General features: G+C 43.0%; 1 protein-coding gene across 5 annotated transcripts in view; it reads left to right on the top strand.

Annotated features, from left to right (window-relative positions):
* The window catches only part of GCGR (glucagon receptor), a 38,243-nt gene extending 18,383 nt beyond the window's left edge, over positions 1-19,860 (top strand). For 4 of the 5 annotated variants that reach the window (XM_085858246.1, XM_085858244.1, XM_085858243.1 and 1 more), the window contains 5 exons: positions 1,375-1,444; positions 9,497-9,585; positions 13,185-13,323; positions 15,874-15,915; positions 18,440-19,860. In XM_085858246.1, the coding sequence (XP_085714372.1) occupies positions 1,375-1,444; positions 9,497-9,585; positions 13,185-13,323; positions 15,874-15,915; positions 18,440-18,919 (820 nt within the window). In that variant the 3' untranslated portion in view covers positions 18,920-19,860. The remainder of the gene's footprint in view (positions 1-1,374; positions 1,445-9,496; positions 9,586-13,184; positions 13,324-15,873; positions 15,916-18,439) is intronic. The other variant, XM_085858245.1, reaches the window with a different exon arrangement.
* Positions 19,861-19,881: the final 21 nt, after the last annotated feature.

Raw genomic sequence — 19,881 nt, 5'->3', positions numbered from 1 at the left:
AAAAAAACATCAAAAGTTCAACGTAAGCCAGCGTTTTAGATGCATTTTAATACGTTGCCATCACTGGCTAAAACGTCAAGGTGTGACCGGGCCTTAACGAGCGATATCATTGGAAGTTGATGAAGTGCTCAACCTGCCACATGGACACTGAACTTGTCGATGACTCGATTGAGAATTGGAGCTGGAACGTATCAGATTTCCGATCTGATGGTATTTTTCAATTCTAGCGGTGTGTGTGGGTTGTTTTCATAGACTTTAGATTTGAGTGACATCCATAGGCTGTAGTCTGGAGCAGACACATTGGGGTAGTAGGGAGGTCATGGGTTGTCCGTCTGTCAAAAAATTAGTCGATCACCTGAGAAATGTCTCAAAAACTCCGAATTAAACTCATAGACGTATTCGGTGGTGCGCCGACTTTCTGAAAGATGATTGAATTCATAGTGATGCCTTGCTTCCTTCTCAGCGCCAGAAGGAATCTCCTCTGCAGCATGTCGACGTATCTATCTTTGTTGACTATCACTGTTTGTCCGGCTTTGTTCTCAAAACCAAACGTCAAATATCACACCAGGCAATTACTTTCCCAACAGAAACTGGTTGTTCCATATGTTCGTGCAGTTGGTGTTTTGCCAAAAAACTGCATGTTCTGTTTGTTCATATAGCCGCTGAGATGGAAGTGGGCCTCATCACGAAAGAAGATGTCTAGAAAATCTTGGTCTTCTTCAATCAACTGGGCAATGGCAGTGAAAAATTCCAACGTCTCCCTCTTATTCACTTTGGTCTGGTGATGCAGTTCCTGTATGTTGTACGGATATAGTTTCAGATCGTTGTGTACGATTCTGCCAATGGAATGCAAGAAGTTCTCACCAGTTGCGCAAGTCGATATGTCGACTTTTTTTTGGAGAAGACTGCAAATCTTCTCTTACAGCCTTTATCTTTTCGGGTGTTCTCATTGAAGTTTTTCGACCAGTGTCCTTTAATTTGGTCTTTCACCATTTCAGTGTTTCTAAACGTTTCAACAGTACATTTGATGATTTTTATAGTGGAATTATTTCATTTGGATAGATCCTACGAAACTGCCTTTTTATAGAAACGTACAACTTTGTTGCAAAAATCGTTTCTTAAATGAGCATCCGCTGGGCACAGATAAATTGTTCCACATGGTTGACTCTTCTATGCAAAAAATAATTTAAACCTTGTTCTTTGGGTGACCTGAAAATAAAAAAGTGATTACATTAGTAAAATTATGACAGCTGTTTAGACAGTTGCACATCATTTTGGACCATGCTGTATATATTTCGAGGCTAATGTGTTTGAGTAGGCTTACAAAACCAATAATTTGATGCAATGGATGTTTCTTTGTCTTTCCTTGTGCAGCTGCTGGACAGTCAATGAACACATGGGCATCTGGTGGATCATTCGCAGTCCAATTATCGCTAGCATATTGGTAAGGATGCCATCGTAATTTATAATAAAATGTTTATTATTCGTGATGCTTTCTTCCAGAAACCCATTTACTTTTATGTAAAAATAGGACCGCCTCTCTTGAAGCTCACTTGGATTAGGAGCAACAGTCACTCAAACCCCTTGCAGACCTCCTTAGATTGAATTTTTTGATGCCATGAACAAACTTAGGTACATCACGGGTGATGAAGGTTGCGGTTAAGTTTCATCGAAATTGTGTGTGTAGTTCAGAGAAGAGAGCAAATACCTACTTTTTGGGGTCAAACCCCACCCCCGTAAACCTCCTGAATGAGCGTAGATTTTTATGCAGACGATAAACGTTGGTACATCACGGGTGATGAAGGTTGTGGTCAAGGTTCATCGATGTCGTATGTGTAGTTTCAGAGAAGAGAGCAAATAGCTATTTTGGGGGGTCAAAATCCCCCCATAGATCCCTTTAATGAGTGTAGATTTTAATGCGGTTGATAAACTTTGGTACATCATAAGTGAAGAATGTTGTGGTCAAGTTTCATTGAAATCATGTGTGTAGTTTCGGAGAAGAGAACAAATACCTATTTTTTGGAAGGTCAACCCCCCCCCCCCCACAGACCTCTTTAATGAGTGCAGATTTTGTTGTTGACGAAAAACTTTGGTCAATCATGGGTGATGAATGTTGTTGTCAAGTTTCATCGAAATAGTGTGTGTAGTTTTGGAGAAGAAAGCAAATACCTTTTTTGGGGGGGGGGGGAGAGGGGTTGAAACCACCCCCTGTACACACCCTTAATGAGCGCAGATTTTGATGCGGTCAATACACCTTTGTAAGGCATCAGATATGAAGCTTGTGGCCAAGTTTCACCAAAATCGTGTTTTGGTTCAAGCAATCATGACTGAAGTGTTTACGGACTGACTGACTCACTCACTCACTCACTCACCTACGGACACTGCTTGATCGCATAAGCTCACCTGACTAAAGTACAGGTGAGCTCAAAATTGCGTGCATGTTGCCGTTTATCAATCTTTGGAAACCTTAAAAAAAAAATTTTTTTAAAGGATCTCAGGGTTTTCTCCATTGGCACCTGGTGTTATCAACACCAGAGCATGTCACGAGTTGTCAAGTGCAAGTTAATACGAGAATGGCACTCAGCAGAGCACATACCTCCACTCGGCTGAACAGTTTACGTTTTATATTTCATTGATAGGCCAGATCTGCAACCAGACCTGAACCAAAATCAAATCAGCTTGTTATTGTCAAAACCACAAAGTTTTGTCATCATCCCAACTCATCCACAAAGTTTTGTCATAATCCGTCCATAATTTTTGGAATATCATGCAATATATAGTTTTTTCTAACTCTCAACGGTAAAGAATCATTAAAAAAAAAACTTAAAATTTCTCATATCTGGATCCGAATCTTCACCAAAATCAAATCAATTTGTCTTTGTCACACACCCAACCTGTCCACCAAGTTTCGCCCAAATACATCCATAACTTTTTGAGATATCCCACTCAAAGACAGACAGGGTGAAAATATAACTTCCGTTCACCTTTAGTGGTGGAGGTAATTAAGTTTTCTGAGTCGTTTCTATATCGACGTTTGTTTTTCTATATCGACGTTTAGCCATATAAATTATCAGCCTGAATACCCCCCATTTCTTCTAGATTTTGGAAATTACACAGAGTTTAACCCTCTTAATACTTGGATGGAAGATCATAAGTGAAGACTTGGTAATAAAGGCTGATTGATAGCAAAATAGTCCAGTTAGTATCAAGATCACTTGTGAGGGGTCTTCTCCTGAATTTATTTCGCTGCAGACCGACATCCAGAAAGAAGCTCCATTTTGGGGCAATGACGACAGAAATCACTGCATCACCGAACACTCCATCATTTGGAAGGGGATGTAAAAATCCAAATTCCATCTGCATTTAGTCTGCAGCTATTAAGGATCCTAAAGTAACTCTTGAAAAAGAATAGGACATTGTGATTCAGGACACTGCCAAAAATTCCCTGCCAAGGATGAATGGGATGGGTAAGGTAAATTATAAAGAGAGGTAAATGTTGATCGAGAGGCCTCTAAAAATGCCGATTTATTTCCAAGAGATACATTCGCAATCCCAATGTGGAAATATACAAGTTACAGCTCAGGTAAGACATCATTAGGGAGGGATGGGTGGAGGGGGTTGGACAGGTATCAGTTATCCCAGGCACAGGAAAGAGGAAAAAGGTGAAGGTTTATGGAGTACAGAACTTTGTTGTCATTTATGTACAGGTTTATGGAGTTTGTTGTCAGGTCAGGTTCGATCTATGACCTGCTACAGGTACCATGTAAACCTGTACTAACCTGTTCCATGGTCGGGTTGTCGGCGACTAAACCGTCTCCCCCACCAGGTTTTCTGGTGAGGGGGGTGTTTGGATATGGACACCCAGCAGGATTAAAAACAAAACCTGTCAAAGAGCGGAGGAGCTCCTTGTGAGCCAACGGCCATCCATATCTAGTGCCCAACTGTGTCTGCAGATGTCCTCCTGCAGTTGGGTTACTTCTTATTAGGAGGTTGGTGGCAGGATTTGCACTCCGGCCACCGTAAAACCCTTCATTCCGCAAAACGCAAAAACGCAAAAAAATCTGACAACCCACTCCGTGGGAGTACCTCCTGTGCAGCTTCCCTTCGCAGGGCAGCTCACCGGATGACGGGATTGGGGCAAAGCCTTCGGGACCCCCAATCTTTGATGATAGGAGGGAAACCACGGGGTAACATCCCTGGGTCAGATTGCGGGAGAGTGTGTCGGAGTGGTGCTGAGGTGTCGTCCACCAGACGGCGGTCTCCTTGGGTTAACCTGAGGTGGTCCCTTCGGGTGGGTGCCTGGAATGTCCTATCCCTAAGAGAGGATAATCACCTGTCTCTGTTATCATCTGAGCTCAAGCGTTTGGACATCGGGATTGCAGCTCTCTCTGAGGTTCGGAGACCGGATTGCGGCGAGATAATGGTGGGTGGTTACACCTACTATTGGTCTGGTCACTCTGATGGTTACCATACCCAAGGAGTTGCTGTAGCTGTGTCCAATAAGCTGACCCCAATGATAATTGAGGTAACACCGGTCAACGAGCGTATTATGAGATTAAGGATTCGTCACTCCTTAGGTGTCATTTCCCTGGTCTCTGTTTATGCTCCGACTGAGGCGAGTGATCTCACCATGAAGGACACATTCTACGCCACACTCGAGTCTGTGGTTGATCAGTGCCCCAGACGAGATACACTTCTAGTCTTGGGGGATTTCAATGCATCGACTGGAACTGATAGGGATGGTTATTAGGTGTGTGTTGGTCCCCATGGGTCAGGAACTATGAACCAGAATAGCACTAAATTCCTTGACTTTGCAAGAAGTCATGGACTTAGGGTGGCTGGTTCATGGTTTCAGCAACCACAAGCTCATCGCTGGACTTGGTATTCCAACGCTGGCGGTGTGGCAAAGGAGATTGACCATGTCCTCATTGATGGTCGTTGGAGGATGATCCAGAACTGCAGGGTGTACCGGAGTGCTCAGTTCCTCAATACTGACCACAGGCTTGTTGTAGCAACTCTAAAGCTGCACCTTAAATCCTGGAGAATGGTACCATCCCAGCCGAGGCTGGATGTTGCCAAGCTCAGGGATGAGAGAGTAGCTGAGGAGTTTGCGAACAGGCTGAGTGGACACTTGGGGGGTCTGGGTGCTTTGGGGGGTCCTGAAGAGTTGTGGAGTGCCTTCAAGACCACCGTCCTTGATGTTGCCGGTGGATGTCTTGGAGTTCACCATAGGGCAAAGAAGATTTTTTTTGACCTACGGAGATATACCATTGACCAGAGTCGCAGGGCCAGGCTGAATGGCAGAGCTGAGCTGTTCAGGGAGCTGAGGCGTAAAACTGTACGTGCACTGAGGGTGGACAAGGAGGCCTATGTGCAAGGAATCTGTGAGGGGGTAGAGCATCACCTGTGGACAGGTGATTCTCGTCCCGCTTACAGGGGAATTCGCGCATTACGTTCATCCAAGCCCCTCCTTCGGAGCACTGCAGTTCGAGCAGAGAGTGGTAGGCTCTTGACAGAGGAGTCTGAAGTGAAGGCCCGCTGGGCCGGTTACTTTGAGTGGTGGTACCAGGCTGATCCCCCAGCTGTCGAGTTGGACGTCAAGGGTGTTACAATCCCTGTTGCTGACCCTCGAATCAACTGTGGTCACCTTCGCTTGTGGAAACACGGGCTGCGGTGAACCAGTTGAAACGGGGCAAAGCTCCAGGGATCTGTGGCATCCATGCTGAACTTCTCAAGGCTGGTGGAAGTGCTGCACTCGTGTCGTTGCATGCAGTTTTCTGCTCTGCCTGGAACACAGGCATCATCCCAACTGACTGGAAGAGGGGCCTTGTTGTCCCTCTCTGGAAAGGGAAGGGTGATCGCCAAGACTGCAACAACTACCGAGGGGTGACGCTGCTCTCAGTGCCGGGCAAGGTCTTTGTTCGGATAATTCTTGATAGGGTTCGCCACCATCTGCTTGAGCACCAGCGTCCAGAGCAGTCAGGCTTTATACCAAAGAGGTCAGCAATTGACCGTATCCTTGCCCTTCGTGTCCTCACCGAACGCAGACGAGAGTTTCGGCAGGGGCTGCTTGCAGCCTATGTTGATCTCTGTAAAGCGTTCGATTCAGTGAATTGGGATGTCCTCTGGAGGATTCTTGGTCTTCGTGGGTGCCACCAAAACTGATCGATCTGATGTCTGAACTCTACTCTGGTACCGAGAGTGCTGTGAAGTGTGGTGGTACCATCTCTGACTTATTTCCAGTTGTTACTGGAGTTCGTCAGGGATGTGTACTTGCCCCCACACTTTTCAGCACTTGTATGGACTGGATTTTAGGGAGGATGTCGGAGAGATCAAGTTGCGGTACATCGTTTGGGAATGTCAAGATCTCGGACCTTGATTTTGCAGATGATGCAGTCATCTTTGCGGAGACTTTAGACATCCTTTTGGGGGCCCTCGAGGTGCTGAATGAGGAGTCGGAGCCGCTGGGATTACGGGTTTCTTGGGTCTAAACGAAGATCCAGGCTTTCGGTGACAATTTGGATGCTGCTGTCCTGTCTGTGTCTGTTTATGGTGAGGATGTTGAGGTCGTGGAGAGATTCACTTACCTTGGCAGTGATATTCATGTCTCTGCTGGCTGCGAGTCAGAGGTCAATCGACGTCTGGGTCGGGCCTGGGGAGTCATGGATTCACTGGATCATGGGGTTTAGCGCTGCCGGTACCTGTGCGGGAGGACGAAAGTCCGAGTCTTCAAGTCCTTGGTACTTCCAGTCTTGCTCTATGGGTGCGAGACTTGGACTCTGACCAAGGATCTGAGACGGAGACTTAATTCCTTTGGTACCAGGTCTCTTCGGAGAATCCTTGGCTATCGCTGGTCGGATTTTGTGTCCATCAAGCGGTTGCTGAGAGAGACTCGGATGAGATTTGTTACCTGCATAGTCCGTGAGCGTCAGTTGCGGCTGTATGGACATGTGGCTCGTTTTCCTGACGCTGATCCTGCTCACCAGATTCTCTCAGCGAGGGAGTCTCATGAGTGGAGGAGGCCAGTGGGCCGACCACGTGCCTCATGGTTGCAGCAGGTTGACCATCATCTCAAGGAGATGGGGATGGGCCTGGCATCTGCCTGGGGGATGGCCAGACGGAGGCCCCTGGAGTACCGGCGGAAAGTGGACGCAGCGACGCGCTGTTCTGGCACATGCTCCCATACCTGACCTGACCTGAACTCCATAAAAAATGTGTAAGCATTAACAATAGAATTATCCACATGTAACTTGTAACATGCCAAAAGTATTTTGATCTCTTCCATTCACACTCACCTTTGAGCTGTCCATACCGGATTCGAATCCTGACCCAGCTCGAGACACAGGCGGTGCGGGACATCAGTGTGTGTGCTGTCCCTCGGTTGGACATTAAACTGGGTGTCTGTCTACCAGCATTAGTTTGTCGACATCAAAAATCCCACGGTGTGCTTCACCAAGAGTATGCAAGCTGTCGCTGACACCTGGCCAAATTCCAAATTCCTGCTCGAACCTACAGGGAGCACTGCGTCAGCGGCACAGCTGCGCCCCAGCAAATAATGCTACCCACAGCCATGTGCTGCATACAAAAGAAAGAAAGAAAGATCTCTTCCCATTCGTCCATACTTTCTGAGCCGCCACCAGAGAGCAACATAATCAATCAATGTTCCCAGCTTTCATTCTGCAACCACATTGCTCTGCTATTCCGTGCAAACACAGGAAATCATCATCGCTTCAGACATTAAATCCTTCCTCTTCTCCAATGGCTTGAGTTCCATTTATCAATTTGGATTCAGACTCTGTCACGCTACCCTGGATATGCTGCTTATGCTTTCCCAACAATGGATGGAGATCCTCAATGCCAGACATGAAATTACAGCCATATCCTGAGACATATCACATGCTTTCGATACGGTCTGGCACCCTGCCCTGCTCACCAAACTCTCTCCCTATGGTATCCAAGGCCATCTCCACTCATGGCTCGCAGACTTCCTCTCCTGTCGCAGTCAACGTGTGGCCCTAAATGGAGATCTCTCATCCCCTCTTCCTGTCCAGGCTGGTGTAACTCAAGGCAGTGTTCTGAGCCCTGTTCTTTTTCTGGTTTTCATCACTGATCTCTCCGACTCTCGAGGAAATCCTCTTTATGTCTTTGCTGATGACCACCCTCTGCCGTACCATCTGTCATCCCTCAGATCAGCAAGCAGCAGCTTCTTCACTCACTGCAGATCTGGGTAAAATCACAAACTGGTCCAACACATGGAACATGTCTTTCAATCCTGACAAATCTCACTCTCTCACTATGTCTTTCCGAAAGGACCGTCTGTAACCCCCCCTCCCCCCATCTACTTTCTCAACAATCCTCTTGAAGAAGTCCTTTCATTCAAGCTTCTGGGTCTCACTATCTGCCATGATCTTTCCTGGGAAAACCACATTTCCAAGCTGGCCTCCAAAGTCAGTCGCCGACTGGGCATCCTCCGTCGTGCAAAGTCCTTCCTTGGTCCACCTGAGCTCCTGACCACATACAAAGCTTTGGTCCACAGCCTGATGGAGTACTGCTCTCCCCTCTGGGCTGGTGCTCCCACCTCTCACATATCTCGGCTTCACGCTGATGAAACCAAGGCATTTAGGATCATTGGTATCTTCTGCGATGTGGCCGAGTCTTTGGGTTTCTCAACACAGGCAGGTCGGTGATCTTTCTGTCTCTTACCGTCTCCTCTCCGACCTGCCCCCCCCATCTGTCTGCGATAGGCCCCCCATATTTCTACAGGGCGCTCAAAGTTCGCTGGCAAAACTTCCAAAATCAAGAATCACTACTTTCTTTCACTCTTTCATTCCTCTTTTTTTCCCACCTCTGGAACAAACTCCTCCCTCCAGGCCTTCAAAACAGCTGTTTATCACCACCGCTTCTCTTCCCCCATCCAAAACCACGATCTTTTCTATCCCCGTTAATTCATCCCAAATCCACCTCCTTCAAATTCCCTGCTTTCCTTCCTGAAAGTCCATGTAGTGTCCATCTTGTTTACCCCGTGTACCCCGCCCCATCCCTCTCCCTTCCACAGATCTCCTCATGTCTCTGTTCCCCACTGTTTTGTCCTTCCCTCTCCCGCCCATCTTGTCTCCTGCTCTCCTTGTTGTACGTTCTGTGTGTTAGCTCTCATATGAGAGCTTGTATACAAAAAATATATAATAAGAATAACTTTTTTCGTCGATAATAAATATAAAAATTATTTACTTATTATCCATCAATCTCTCATGGGTGTGCCTTGTTTGTCACGAGCAAAGCCTTCATAAATTTAATGTTCAACATACTATTATATACCATTGTTCGGGTGCTATCTACATTTACATCCACAAATGGTTGAAATTCCCCTTATCTAATCCTTTTAAAATTGCATCTTTCCCAACTGTCTTTCTTTTCACCCATATAATCATTGGTGCTTGAATCAACCATGGTATAAAAAATAAAAAACACAACCTTATATTGTACTTCTCCACCACAGATTAATTTCTGCCTTTTTGTTGCGATTCTCAACATCCTTGTGTCGAAGCTTCGGATGAAGCACATGGGATACACAAACTACAGGTTCCGGTAAAACTACTTTCAGACCAACGGTGCAACACCCAACCTTAAGGCTCTTATCTTTGCCAAACTGCCAGGCAACGTTTAATCAATGCATGAATTCAGGATAAATCCAGGTTGAGGAATGCATGAATTCAGGATAAATCCAGGTTGAGGAATGCATGAATTCAGGATAAATCCAGGTTGAGGAATGCATGAATTCAGGATAAATCCAGGTTGAGGAATGCATGAATTCAGGATAAATCCAGATTGAGAAATGCATGAATTCAGGATAAATCCAGGTTGAGGAATGCATGAATTCAGGATAAATCCAGGTTGAGGAATGCATCAATTCAGGATAAATCCAGGTTGAGGAATGCATGAATTCAGGATAAATCCAGGTTGAGGAATGCATCAATTCAGGATAAATCCAGGTTGAGGAATGCATGAATTCAGGATCAATCCAGGTTGAGGAATACATCAATTCAGGATAAATCCAGGTTGAGGAATGTCGTGTATGGGCGGAGCCCCGAGTCGCGGTTGGTGGTGGTCACGTGGTTGTGGCTTCATGTCACGACTCGACCACTCGGGACTTGTAGCACCAGTAGCGTCCGTAGCAGCATGTACTGTCATTAGCAGTGTCCTGTAGGTCGTGTGCCTGTAGAGTGCATCGAGTACGTAATAAAGCGGGAGTTACGGGCATCGTATGTCCACCCTCTCACTCGAGGCAATAAAGCGGAGTTGTGCTATCCTCCGGCTCGTGTCTGCCTGTTCGCACCTCTGCCACGACATTACAAGGAATGCATCAATTCAGGATAAATCCAGGTTGAGGAATGCATGAATTCAGGATAAATCCAGGTTGAGGGATGCATGAATTCAGGATAAATCCAGGTTGAGGAATGCATGAATTCAGGATAAATCCAGGTTGAGGAATGCATGAATTCAGGATAAATCCAGGTTGAGGAATGCATGAATTCAGGATAAATCAAGGTTGAGGAATGCATGAATTCACGATAAATCCAGGTTGACGAATGCATGAATTCAGGATAAATCCAGGTTGAGGGATGCATGAATTCAGGATAAATCCAGGTTGAGGAATGCATGAATTCAGGATAAATCCAGGTTGAGGAATGCATGAATTCAGGATAAATCCAGGTTGAGGAATGCATGAATTGAGGATAAATCAAGGTTGAGGAATGCATGAATTCAGGATAAATCCAGGTTGAGGAATGCATGAATTCAGGATAAATCCAGGTTGAGGAATGCATGAATTCAGGATAAATCCAGGTTGAGGAATGCATGAATTCCGGATAAATCCAGGTTGAGGAATGCATGAATTCAGGATGAATCCAGGTTGAGGAATGCATGAATTCAGGATAAATCCAGGTTGAGGAATGCATGAATTCAGGATGAATCCAGGTTGAGGAATGCATGAATTCAGGATAAATCCAGATTGAGGAATGCATGAATTCCTGAACCCACGCATTGATAAGAATCTCAGTTACAAATGTTTTATTCTTCAGGGTGGTTCAAATTTTGATATTAACCTTACTTTATAAATGGCAGAGTAATGTATGCTTATTAATATTTTGAGCAAGTTTATCTTTGTCGTGTTTATAACCAACACAAATAATCATGTTTCCTACTTCAATGCATGTGCTAAAAATCAAGATCACGGCATGAGAAATAATAAAGAGCATGGAATACCGAATTACAGCGGCCTGCAAAAGTATTCACCCCCAACCAATAATGTCACATTTCAATGAATTACAAATTACGTAAAAACGATTTTTTCCAAATGAACCTTTTTTATTCATTACTGAAGATATCAAACTAAACACTGTTATAGTTGAAGGAGGTTACCTGTCAGGAATATCTGCAAAAACATGTACAAATCACAATTCACTGGTTATAAAAGTATTCAGCCCCTGAGGTCAGTACTCGGTGGAAGCACTTTTTGCAGCAATGACTGCTGAGTGTTTCTGGGTCGGTCTCTTCCAGCTTCACACAGTGAGATAGTGAGATGGTGAAATATTTGCCCATTCTTCACGTGGAAATTGCTTTAGTTCTGCCAAGTTTGATGGGAATCGTCGATGGACTGAAATCTTCAAGTCTCACCATAAATGTTCAATTGTGTTCAAGTCATGACTTTGACTGGGTCTCTCAAGAACTTTTATTTTCTTCTTATTCAGCCACTCCAGCACGGTTTTAGTTTTGTGCTTCGGATCATTGTCCTGCTGAAATGTGAATCTCCAACCCAGTTTTAGATTCATGGCTGATTCAAGCAGGTTTTCTTCGAGGATTCTCCTGTACTTTGCACTGTTCATTGTCCCTTCTATCCTCTGTGGACAGCTGACAAGCTTGCCAGTCCCTGCTGATGAAAAGCAGCCCCATAACATGATGCTGCCACCACCATGTTTAACAGTAGGGATGGTGTTGATTGGGTGATGTGCAGTGTTAGGCTTGCGCCAGATGTAACACTTTGAATTTAGACCAAAGCGTTATATTTTTGTCTCGTCTTAACACAAAAGTTTTTACTACATACCTACAGTATCATTAAAATGCTTTTTCGCAAACTTTACATGAGCTTTTAGATGTGGATTTTCAGTCATGGCGTCTTTCTTGTCACCTGTCCACAGAGGATAGTTTTGTGAAGGGAACGGGATATTGTTGATCGATGAACACTGACCCCCATCTCAGATCTTTCAGTCATTCCTGGATTTACAGTGACATGTCAAACTGGTTTCCTGCTTTCTGAGCTGCTGAGTTTAGATGGGCGATGTGATCTGGGTAGAGCCTGGGTGGTGTGATAAGTCTTACACTTCTTAATGATGTATTTCTCCGTACTCAAAGGGATAATGAATGATTTTGAAATCTTCTTATAACCCTCTCCTGAACGGTGCTTCTCCAGCACTATATGTCTGACTTCTTTGGAAAGCTCCTTGGTCTTTATGTTTGCCTTGTTGGTTGGCCAAGTGAGTTTCACCTTAAAACTCCTTAGATAAGTGGGGGAGATTAATTTTAAAGTTAAACCACTGATGCATACAGGTGAAACCTATTACACTTATTTTGTAACCTTTCAAACAAATAATTTACTCCTGAAGTGATTTTGGATTTATTCGGCTAAGGGTATGTACTTATGCATCTGAGAATCATCTGATTTTCTCTGAGAATCAAACTTATTCACATTTTATCTGTGTTTTTTTTTTTAGCTTTATCACTTTGGAGTAGTTTGTGAAGACTCTATATATGAAGTTTGATTTGAAAGCATCATGAAATAAGCTCAGGTAGCATCAAACTGTGAAAACTTTGGAGGGGGTGAATACTTTTTCAGGCCTCTGTATGATGATAGATGATACATCTGGAATTAAAACATCAAGCCACTATTACACGGTGGCTATTGCCTGGCAAGGTTACACAAAAGCTTTGTTTATAAACAAATTTCCAGGTCATATTTGAACTGCCCTCTTTTGTGAAACCTGATGTTGTTAACAACTAGAAACCTGGTGTTGACACCAACACTAGGACAATAATATATACCTTACTGAATGGTAATACATGTCTAAAACATGCAGGCCCTCCTGAGATATGTATTTTTCCTCGTCTCTGACTGCCATGTCATCTATCAGATTGGCAAAGGCAACCCTGACCCTAGTGGCACTACTAGGGGTGCAGGAGATCGCCTTTACCTTCGTGGTCGACGAGGTCGCAAGAGGCTCAGTGCGGATCATCAAATTCTACTTTGACGTCGTCTTCCACTCATTCCAGGTGCCTGATGATTATATGGTTGCCAGAAGAGAGTTATTTTCAAAAGTTGTCCAACTTATGGTGTAAGCAGGTGGCTGTTTACTAAAGTATTTGAGAGGGCATGTCTGTTGTTACTGTAATGCAAAGTTCCTATGAATTACTATCACATTATTGTTTAAAACTATTAATCGTAAAGACATCTGTACAGTTCAGCAGGAATGCATTCACTTCGGCACTGCACCACTTTGCTCTTTGGGACCAAGTTCCCAATAAAACTATCGATTGGTAAAGTGGCAGCAGTGAGTACTGCACTGTGAAGCATAATGTTAAGACAGCATGAAGTTGGCGATGTTATCTCCATTAAGCATGTTAAAAATTCTGAAGTATATTTTGCAAAGAATATCTTTGGGTTGGTATGCTGGCCAAATTACAAATTCCATTGACAATGAGAAGGGCACTCGGTAGAGCACATATCTCCGCCACATAATGACTGAGCCACAAGAACATATCAGGCCCAATACATTTTTGAAATATCATGGACTAAATCGTTTTTGACCCTTTCTCTCAATGGTGAAGAATCACTTTGAAAAGTAAATAATTCTCGTATCCAGATCCGGATTTGGATCTTCACCAAAATCGAATCAATTCATTGTGGTCACACACCCAACATGTCCACCAAGTTTCATCCGAATCTGTCCACAACTTTTTGAGATATCGTGCTCTTTATCGTTTTTAGCCCCATCTCTCAATGGTGAAGAATCACTTTTAAAATTGTAGTAGTCGGATCCGGATCTTCACCAAAATCTAATCAGTTTGTCCTTGTCACACACACACCCAACCTGCCCACCAAGTTTCATCCGGATCCGTCCACAACTTTTTGAGATATCCTGTACACAAACCAGAGATTGTACCAGAACTGTGGCAGGGTGGCGACCCATCCAGGATTGTGCCCAATGGCCCAGGAGACTGCTTCGGCAGCACCAACACTCTGTACAGAGTATGGTCCTGATGGATGGATTATTCCAGATGAGACCACGTACTATTGACCATCTAAAGAAACGTTCAGAAATCAGAAACGAATGTGCTGAAATTGATGTATCAACATCAAGAAACGTTCAAAGAAACTTATATACAAGAATTGATGTGTATGCATGTCAGTAGCTCGCAATTTGTGCAATTATTATAATAAAATTGTCAAATAAATATCCCTATTACTGTATTCCGGACTTGAAACGCACTCACTGTACATTGTTCAATCCGATTTTCCAACACATTGAAAACGTTCTCCATTTGCTGCCGAGTTATGATGTCAATGTAATCCCAGCTCGAAGTTAATCCAAAGAATGTGCTTTTGATGAGTAAACAATTTTAATATAGCCCCATATAAAGAAGTCCAATAAAACTCCAGTCAGGTGAACGAGGTGGCCAAGCAATTGGTCCACGTCTTCCGATCCAATTGTCCGGGAAGACATCATTCAATAACGATCGCACGTTCGAAGCAAAGTGGCAGGGATCTTAATCTTGCTGGTACAAGGTGATATATGAAGGATTTAATCGTCGTAGTTCAGGGACAAATAAATTCTGCAACAGCAGAGTAAAGTTCACTATTGACTGTTATTTATTAAAAATAAAAAAATAAAAAAAGGAACAACAAAAAGGGCACTCGGTAGAGCAAGTACCTGCGCCGCATAATGCCTGATCCACAAGAACATATCGGGCCCAATACATTTTTGAAATACAATACCATGCTATATATCATTTTTGGCCCCATCTCTCAATGGTGAAGAATCACTTTTTTAAAATTCTAGTATCAGGATCCGGATTTGGATCTTCACCAAAATTGAACCAATTAAATTATTCCCAGTTACACACGCAACCTCCCCACCAAGTTTCATCCAAATCCGTCCGCAACTTTTTTGAGATATCGTGCTATTTATTAGTTTAGCCCTATCTCTCAATGGTGAAGAATCACTTTAAAAATTATAGTAGTCGGATCCGGATCCGGATCTTCACCAAAATATAATCAGTTCGTCTTTGTCACACATCCAACCTGTCCACAAAATTTCATCCGAATCCATCCACAACCTTTTGAGATATCCTGCACACAGGCAGACAGACAGACAAACAAACAAAGACAAACAGACAGAAAAGGGTGAAAACATAACCTCCTTCACCTTCGGTGGCAGAGGTAATGATGTGTGACTTCCTGAGAGTACAACGCCAGCTACATTGCAATTATTATGTGAGAGCTTAGAAGGGAAAACTAGACAAATCCTGCGTGATGCAAGTTTTGAGAAAAAGGAATCCAGTGTTCAGTGTCCCATGAAACCAGAATAAAATTTTCAATTTTTTCATGTGGTTCAAGATGACTATAAAGGTCACGAGTGCATTTCACTCAATTTGATTCAGGATGTGATATAACCTGAGCTTGCTTCGTAGCAGCTCACTAATTATTCCTGCAATTACAACACGTAAACATTCTTGAAGAAATGAAAACTAACATTTTGACTTTAGCCTTAAGCAATATAATGTAAGTTTCTCAATGATCTTTGACCTTTTTTATCACTGCAGGGGCTGCTTGTATCACTGCTGTATTTCTTCTTCAACAAGGAGGTACAAGACACATACGCATTAATAAAACAATACGAGCAAAAGTTGAACTTCAAAAATTCAAGGAAAATGGGATAAAAGTGAATAAAAAGATGGGAAGCAGGGAGCAAAACTGGGAAAAAATGTTTAGATGATATGGGAGTTAAAAAAAAAAGCAAAAGTGAAGGAAATCGGATTTTATGAGATGTTTGACGGTTGGGGGTTGAGGATAAAAATTCCAGTGTTTTTAGGGACACACGATGCTCGTGTATTGGTAGCAGAGAAAACGAAGTCAATTAGGATGGTGCTCGAAACAGTTTAAATTTTTTTTAATATCCCCACTAAGAGGCCGGATCTACATCCGGACCATTCATCCTCGTCACACACCAAATTCTAATCAGCTTGTTCTTGTCACCGACTCAACTCATCCACTGAGTTTTGTCATCATCCTTCCACAGCTTTGTGAAATATCTTGCAACATATCGTCTTTGGTCCCATCTCTAAATGGTGAAGAATCATTTCAAAAAATTTTAAAAATCACGTCCAGATCCGTGTCTGATCTTCACCATCAATTTGTCCTTATCACACACCCAACCTGTCCACCAAATTTCATCTGAATCCGTCGATAACTGTTTGAGACATCCTGCTCACAAACAGACAGACAGGGGTGAAAACATAACCTCCATCCACCTTCTGTGGTGGAGGTAATAACCTGATGTATTTTGCTCAGGCTCATGTGGCATAAGCATCCAATCAGAGACTTAAGAGCCTCAAGCTAAAAACACTTGGAGGCCAAATCACCCATGTAAGATAGTAAATAGAAACAATTATTATACTTTTATCACAAAGCTTAAACAAAAAAAATTGAAGCGATATTTAAATTCCATTTTTGAGCTTTAAAAAATGCTTCTATTCTGAACTCTCAAAGAGCTGCTGCTTCATGAGTAAACATTATTAATTGTACATTGTATACAGTAGTTGCTGAATCATACTGCTAAAAAGTGTGTACATACAAACTTTAAAAGCAAATTTAACTACTCTACCCACACCATTATTTCATTGCAAGTCAAGGTATTTTCATTACTGACCTATGAGACAGACCCAGATGACCCCACGCATATGAGTTAATTAACCCACGCATGCGTCTGCCTGTTTTCACTTTGTCTGCCTGTTTGTCTGTCGACAGACGTCATTCTATGATCGAGGAACAACTTAATTAAAATTTAATGTTGTATTATAAAATACAGTAGAACACACATCGGAAAACGAAACTGCAGTTTAACAGTACTTTGACTCTGAATTTGTCAAATTGTACGGAATCGCATCCTGATTGCACATGAGCAAAGAAGAATCAGATGTCTGCCAATTAAATAAAAGTGAAAATCATTCCAATCAAGAAACTTACATGTATAGGGACATCATAAAGAACACAAACAGGCACGAAGAACTAATGTAACTAGTGTTAAATAAGGTGGCGTAAAAGACGCTGCATCAACGGCGGTAAGCTTCCAAATTTTTTTTTATTTCCCTACAAACTTCAAAGCTTTTTATTTTATTTAAATTGAATTCTATACTTGAAGCCTGCGGAACACAAATCTCCTTATTGGCATTTTCAAAAACCTTCCGTTTAGCAGCACTTGGACAAAATATTCCGGCATTTCACATCATCTCGACCAATCAAATTTTCCGCTCGCTCTCTCAGGCAAAATGGTGGCTCGTAGGAAATACTGTATAGATCATGCTCGGAAACGCAATAAGCAAGAGTTTTTAAAATCCTTCCCATGTCCTTTTTGTCAAGACTGCGTGGGATAATGTGTTCCATGAACTCGTTTTATATTTTCACAAAGTGCCAGTTCACCTTTTCTTTGCCATATCGAACTACATGCTGCAGTCACATACACAAAACCATGGTACTTTTATGTATGTGGAACAATCAACGTTAATGGAGACGTTTTCACAACTTTGCAAGATTAGTTTACACTCAAATCAAAATAGGCTTAGTTAGAAAACTTATCCGACCATGTTGCCCCTTTGGTCAATTTGACTTCTTGAAATTACCAATTAAAACTCACTCAGTTGATGGTGCTACCTGTTTCCCATTCTTTAAAGGCCTCCGTCAGCATGCTTAATGACATTCTCGATTTGTAACATGTGTTGATGATAGAATTACCCACAATTCAATATGATAAGGGGATTCCCCCCCCCCCACCCCCTTCCAGCTTCTCCCGATTGTTTGTGCCCACTGCATTGTGGGGCCTGTTGAAGTTGCAACATTGTTAATCATCGTCTAATGACACGACTTAAGAAATTTGTCTGCTAATCTTCAAGAAGAATGAAGCTACACTAGCCATTGTAGCAAAAGAAACATTTCAACTATTTTTGAACGACATCCTCAACACTTGTAAATTATCAAATTGTACTTTGAAATGGCATGACAATTAAAAGTCATTTGCCTTTATGTAACTCTACGAAATAGTTTTACAATGTGTGTGTCAGACGATGGCGTTCATCATCTCACCACAATGCATGTTTCTCAATCGGTGTGCAGGTGCAATCGGAGCTGCAGAAAAGATGGCATCGGTGGCGTTTGATTCGGGCCTTAAACACCACAGCCCGCCGGGCTAGCCACCCAACTCCCCTTACTGAGAGCTGGCATCAATCACTTGAGCCTGCCCATTCCACCTGTCTCACTGGGCAGAGTCTCAGTCATGATTCCAGCAGTATGACAGCATCACGTGTGCCTTCCAACTCCCAAGGTGGTGGAGCCACCACAAACAACAGGAATTGTGAATTCATCTTGCTTCCTAAACCACGTTGGATGTCTTGCACGAGAAATTCAAGTTCAGTTAACTCTCAACCTGAATTGACACTTCAAAATTGCTTCAGTGAGAGCAAAATCGATACAGAAAGATACATCTGTAACCATAAAGGAACACCAGACGGCAATGTGCAGCAAAGCTGTGAAGTCATAGTTACTCACCAATCTGCACGATCACATCCAAAAATATTTCGGATCTCGACTTTGTGACAGCAAAATAACAGATCTTTGTGCTCCTTTCAGACTGTTCAAGACAGATATCATGGGATACACCAACCCAGTGACGAGCATGGTCATCAGATATGGATTTTACAAACTGTATAATGCAGAGCTGAATGCAAAGATGAATGCATCAGTAAAGAGCTGAACACATGTCCGGACTACCTAGGTCTCATCACGGTTTCTCCACCAGGCTGGGCAGGCTCCATGGAAGAGATCCCACTTGCTCCCGTGGTTCAAGAACAGGTCCCGTAGCCCAGTACAGTTTCTCTCGGGGGCCGAACTGGCTCTGCGGATGGCAGCCCACCTTCTCCCGGGTCGGCTAAAGAATACCAGGACCTCGTACAGTTTTTCTCCGTGGCTGGGTGGACCTTCTCATATTGTGGACATACATCGGCAAAGACAGGTTAAAATACATAAAAATTGTGGTGGGATGAAAATACACACAAACGTATGGACTAGCCTGTTGCAATGACCTTTCATGCAACAGAAAATGCAGTGCGACTTCACATTATTGACGACATCAAAAGCCTCATTTCAATCTGTGATTTGTGTCAAAAACTCCAAGAGCTCACATGTCCGCTGTAAGTACTCTTTCGGATTCTGTGTTGTGGTCATACAAATAATATATGGCTTTGAAGACCTAAGTAGTCCTTCCCAGTTAAAACATCTTGAATATCATTTCAATTGTTCTGGAATGGTCATGTTACCCTTGATATCCAGCTTATACAAACCCACCACTTGTGAATACGTGTAAAATTATGTATTCAACCGGTTTTCTGACGGTAATGAACAATGCAAATAAGCAGAAACATAGCTCCAGCTTTTCATCGCATTGATCACAGTAACTGTGGTATTCATGGCACGACTTACGAGTGTAAACATGGCATTAGGGTGAGACACAAACATATAAAGGTTTAAAATATTATTTATTTACAATGTGATACTTGCGT

The sequence above is a fragment of the Eptatretus burgeri genome, chromosome 15, assembly GCF_056783735.1.
Source record: "Eptatretus burgeri isolate ZD-2024b chromosome 15, Ebu_testis_v1, whole genome shotgun sequence".
NCBI classification, from domain to species: Eukaryota; Metazoa; Chordata; class Myxini; order Myxiniformes; family Myxinidae; genus Eptatretus; species Eptatretus burgeri.
Note: the sequence above shows the minus strand (reverse complement) of the source record. Positions and strands in the feature narration are given on the sequence as shown.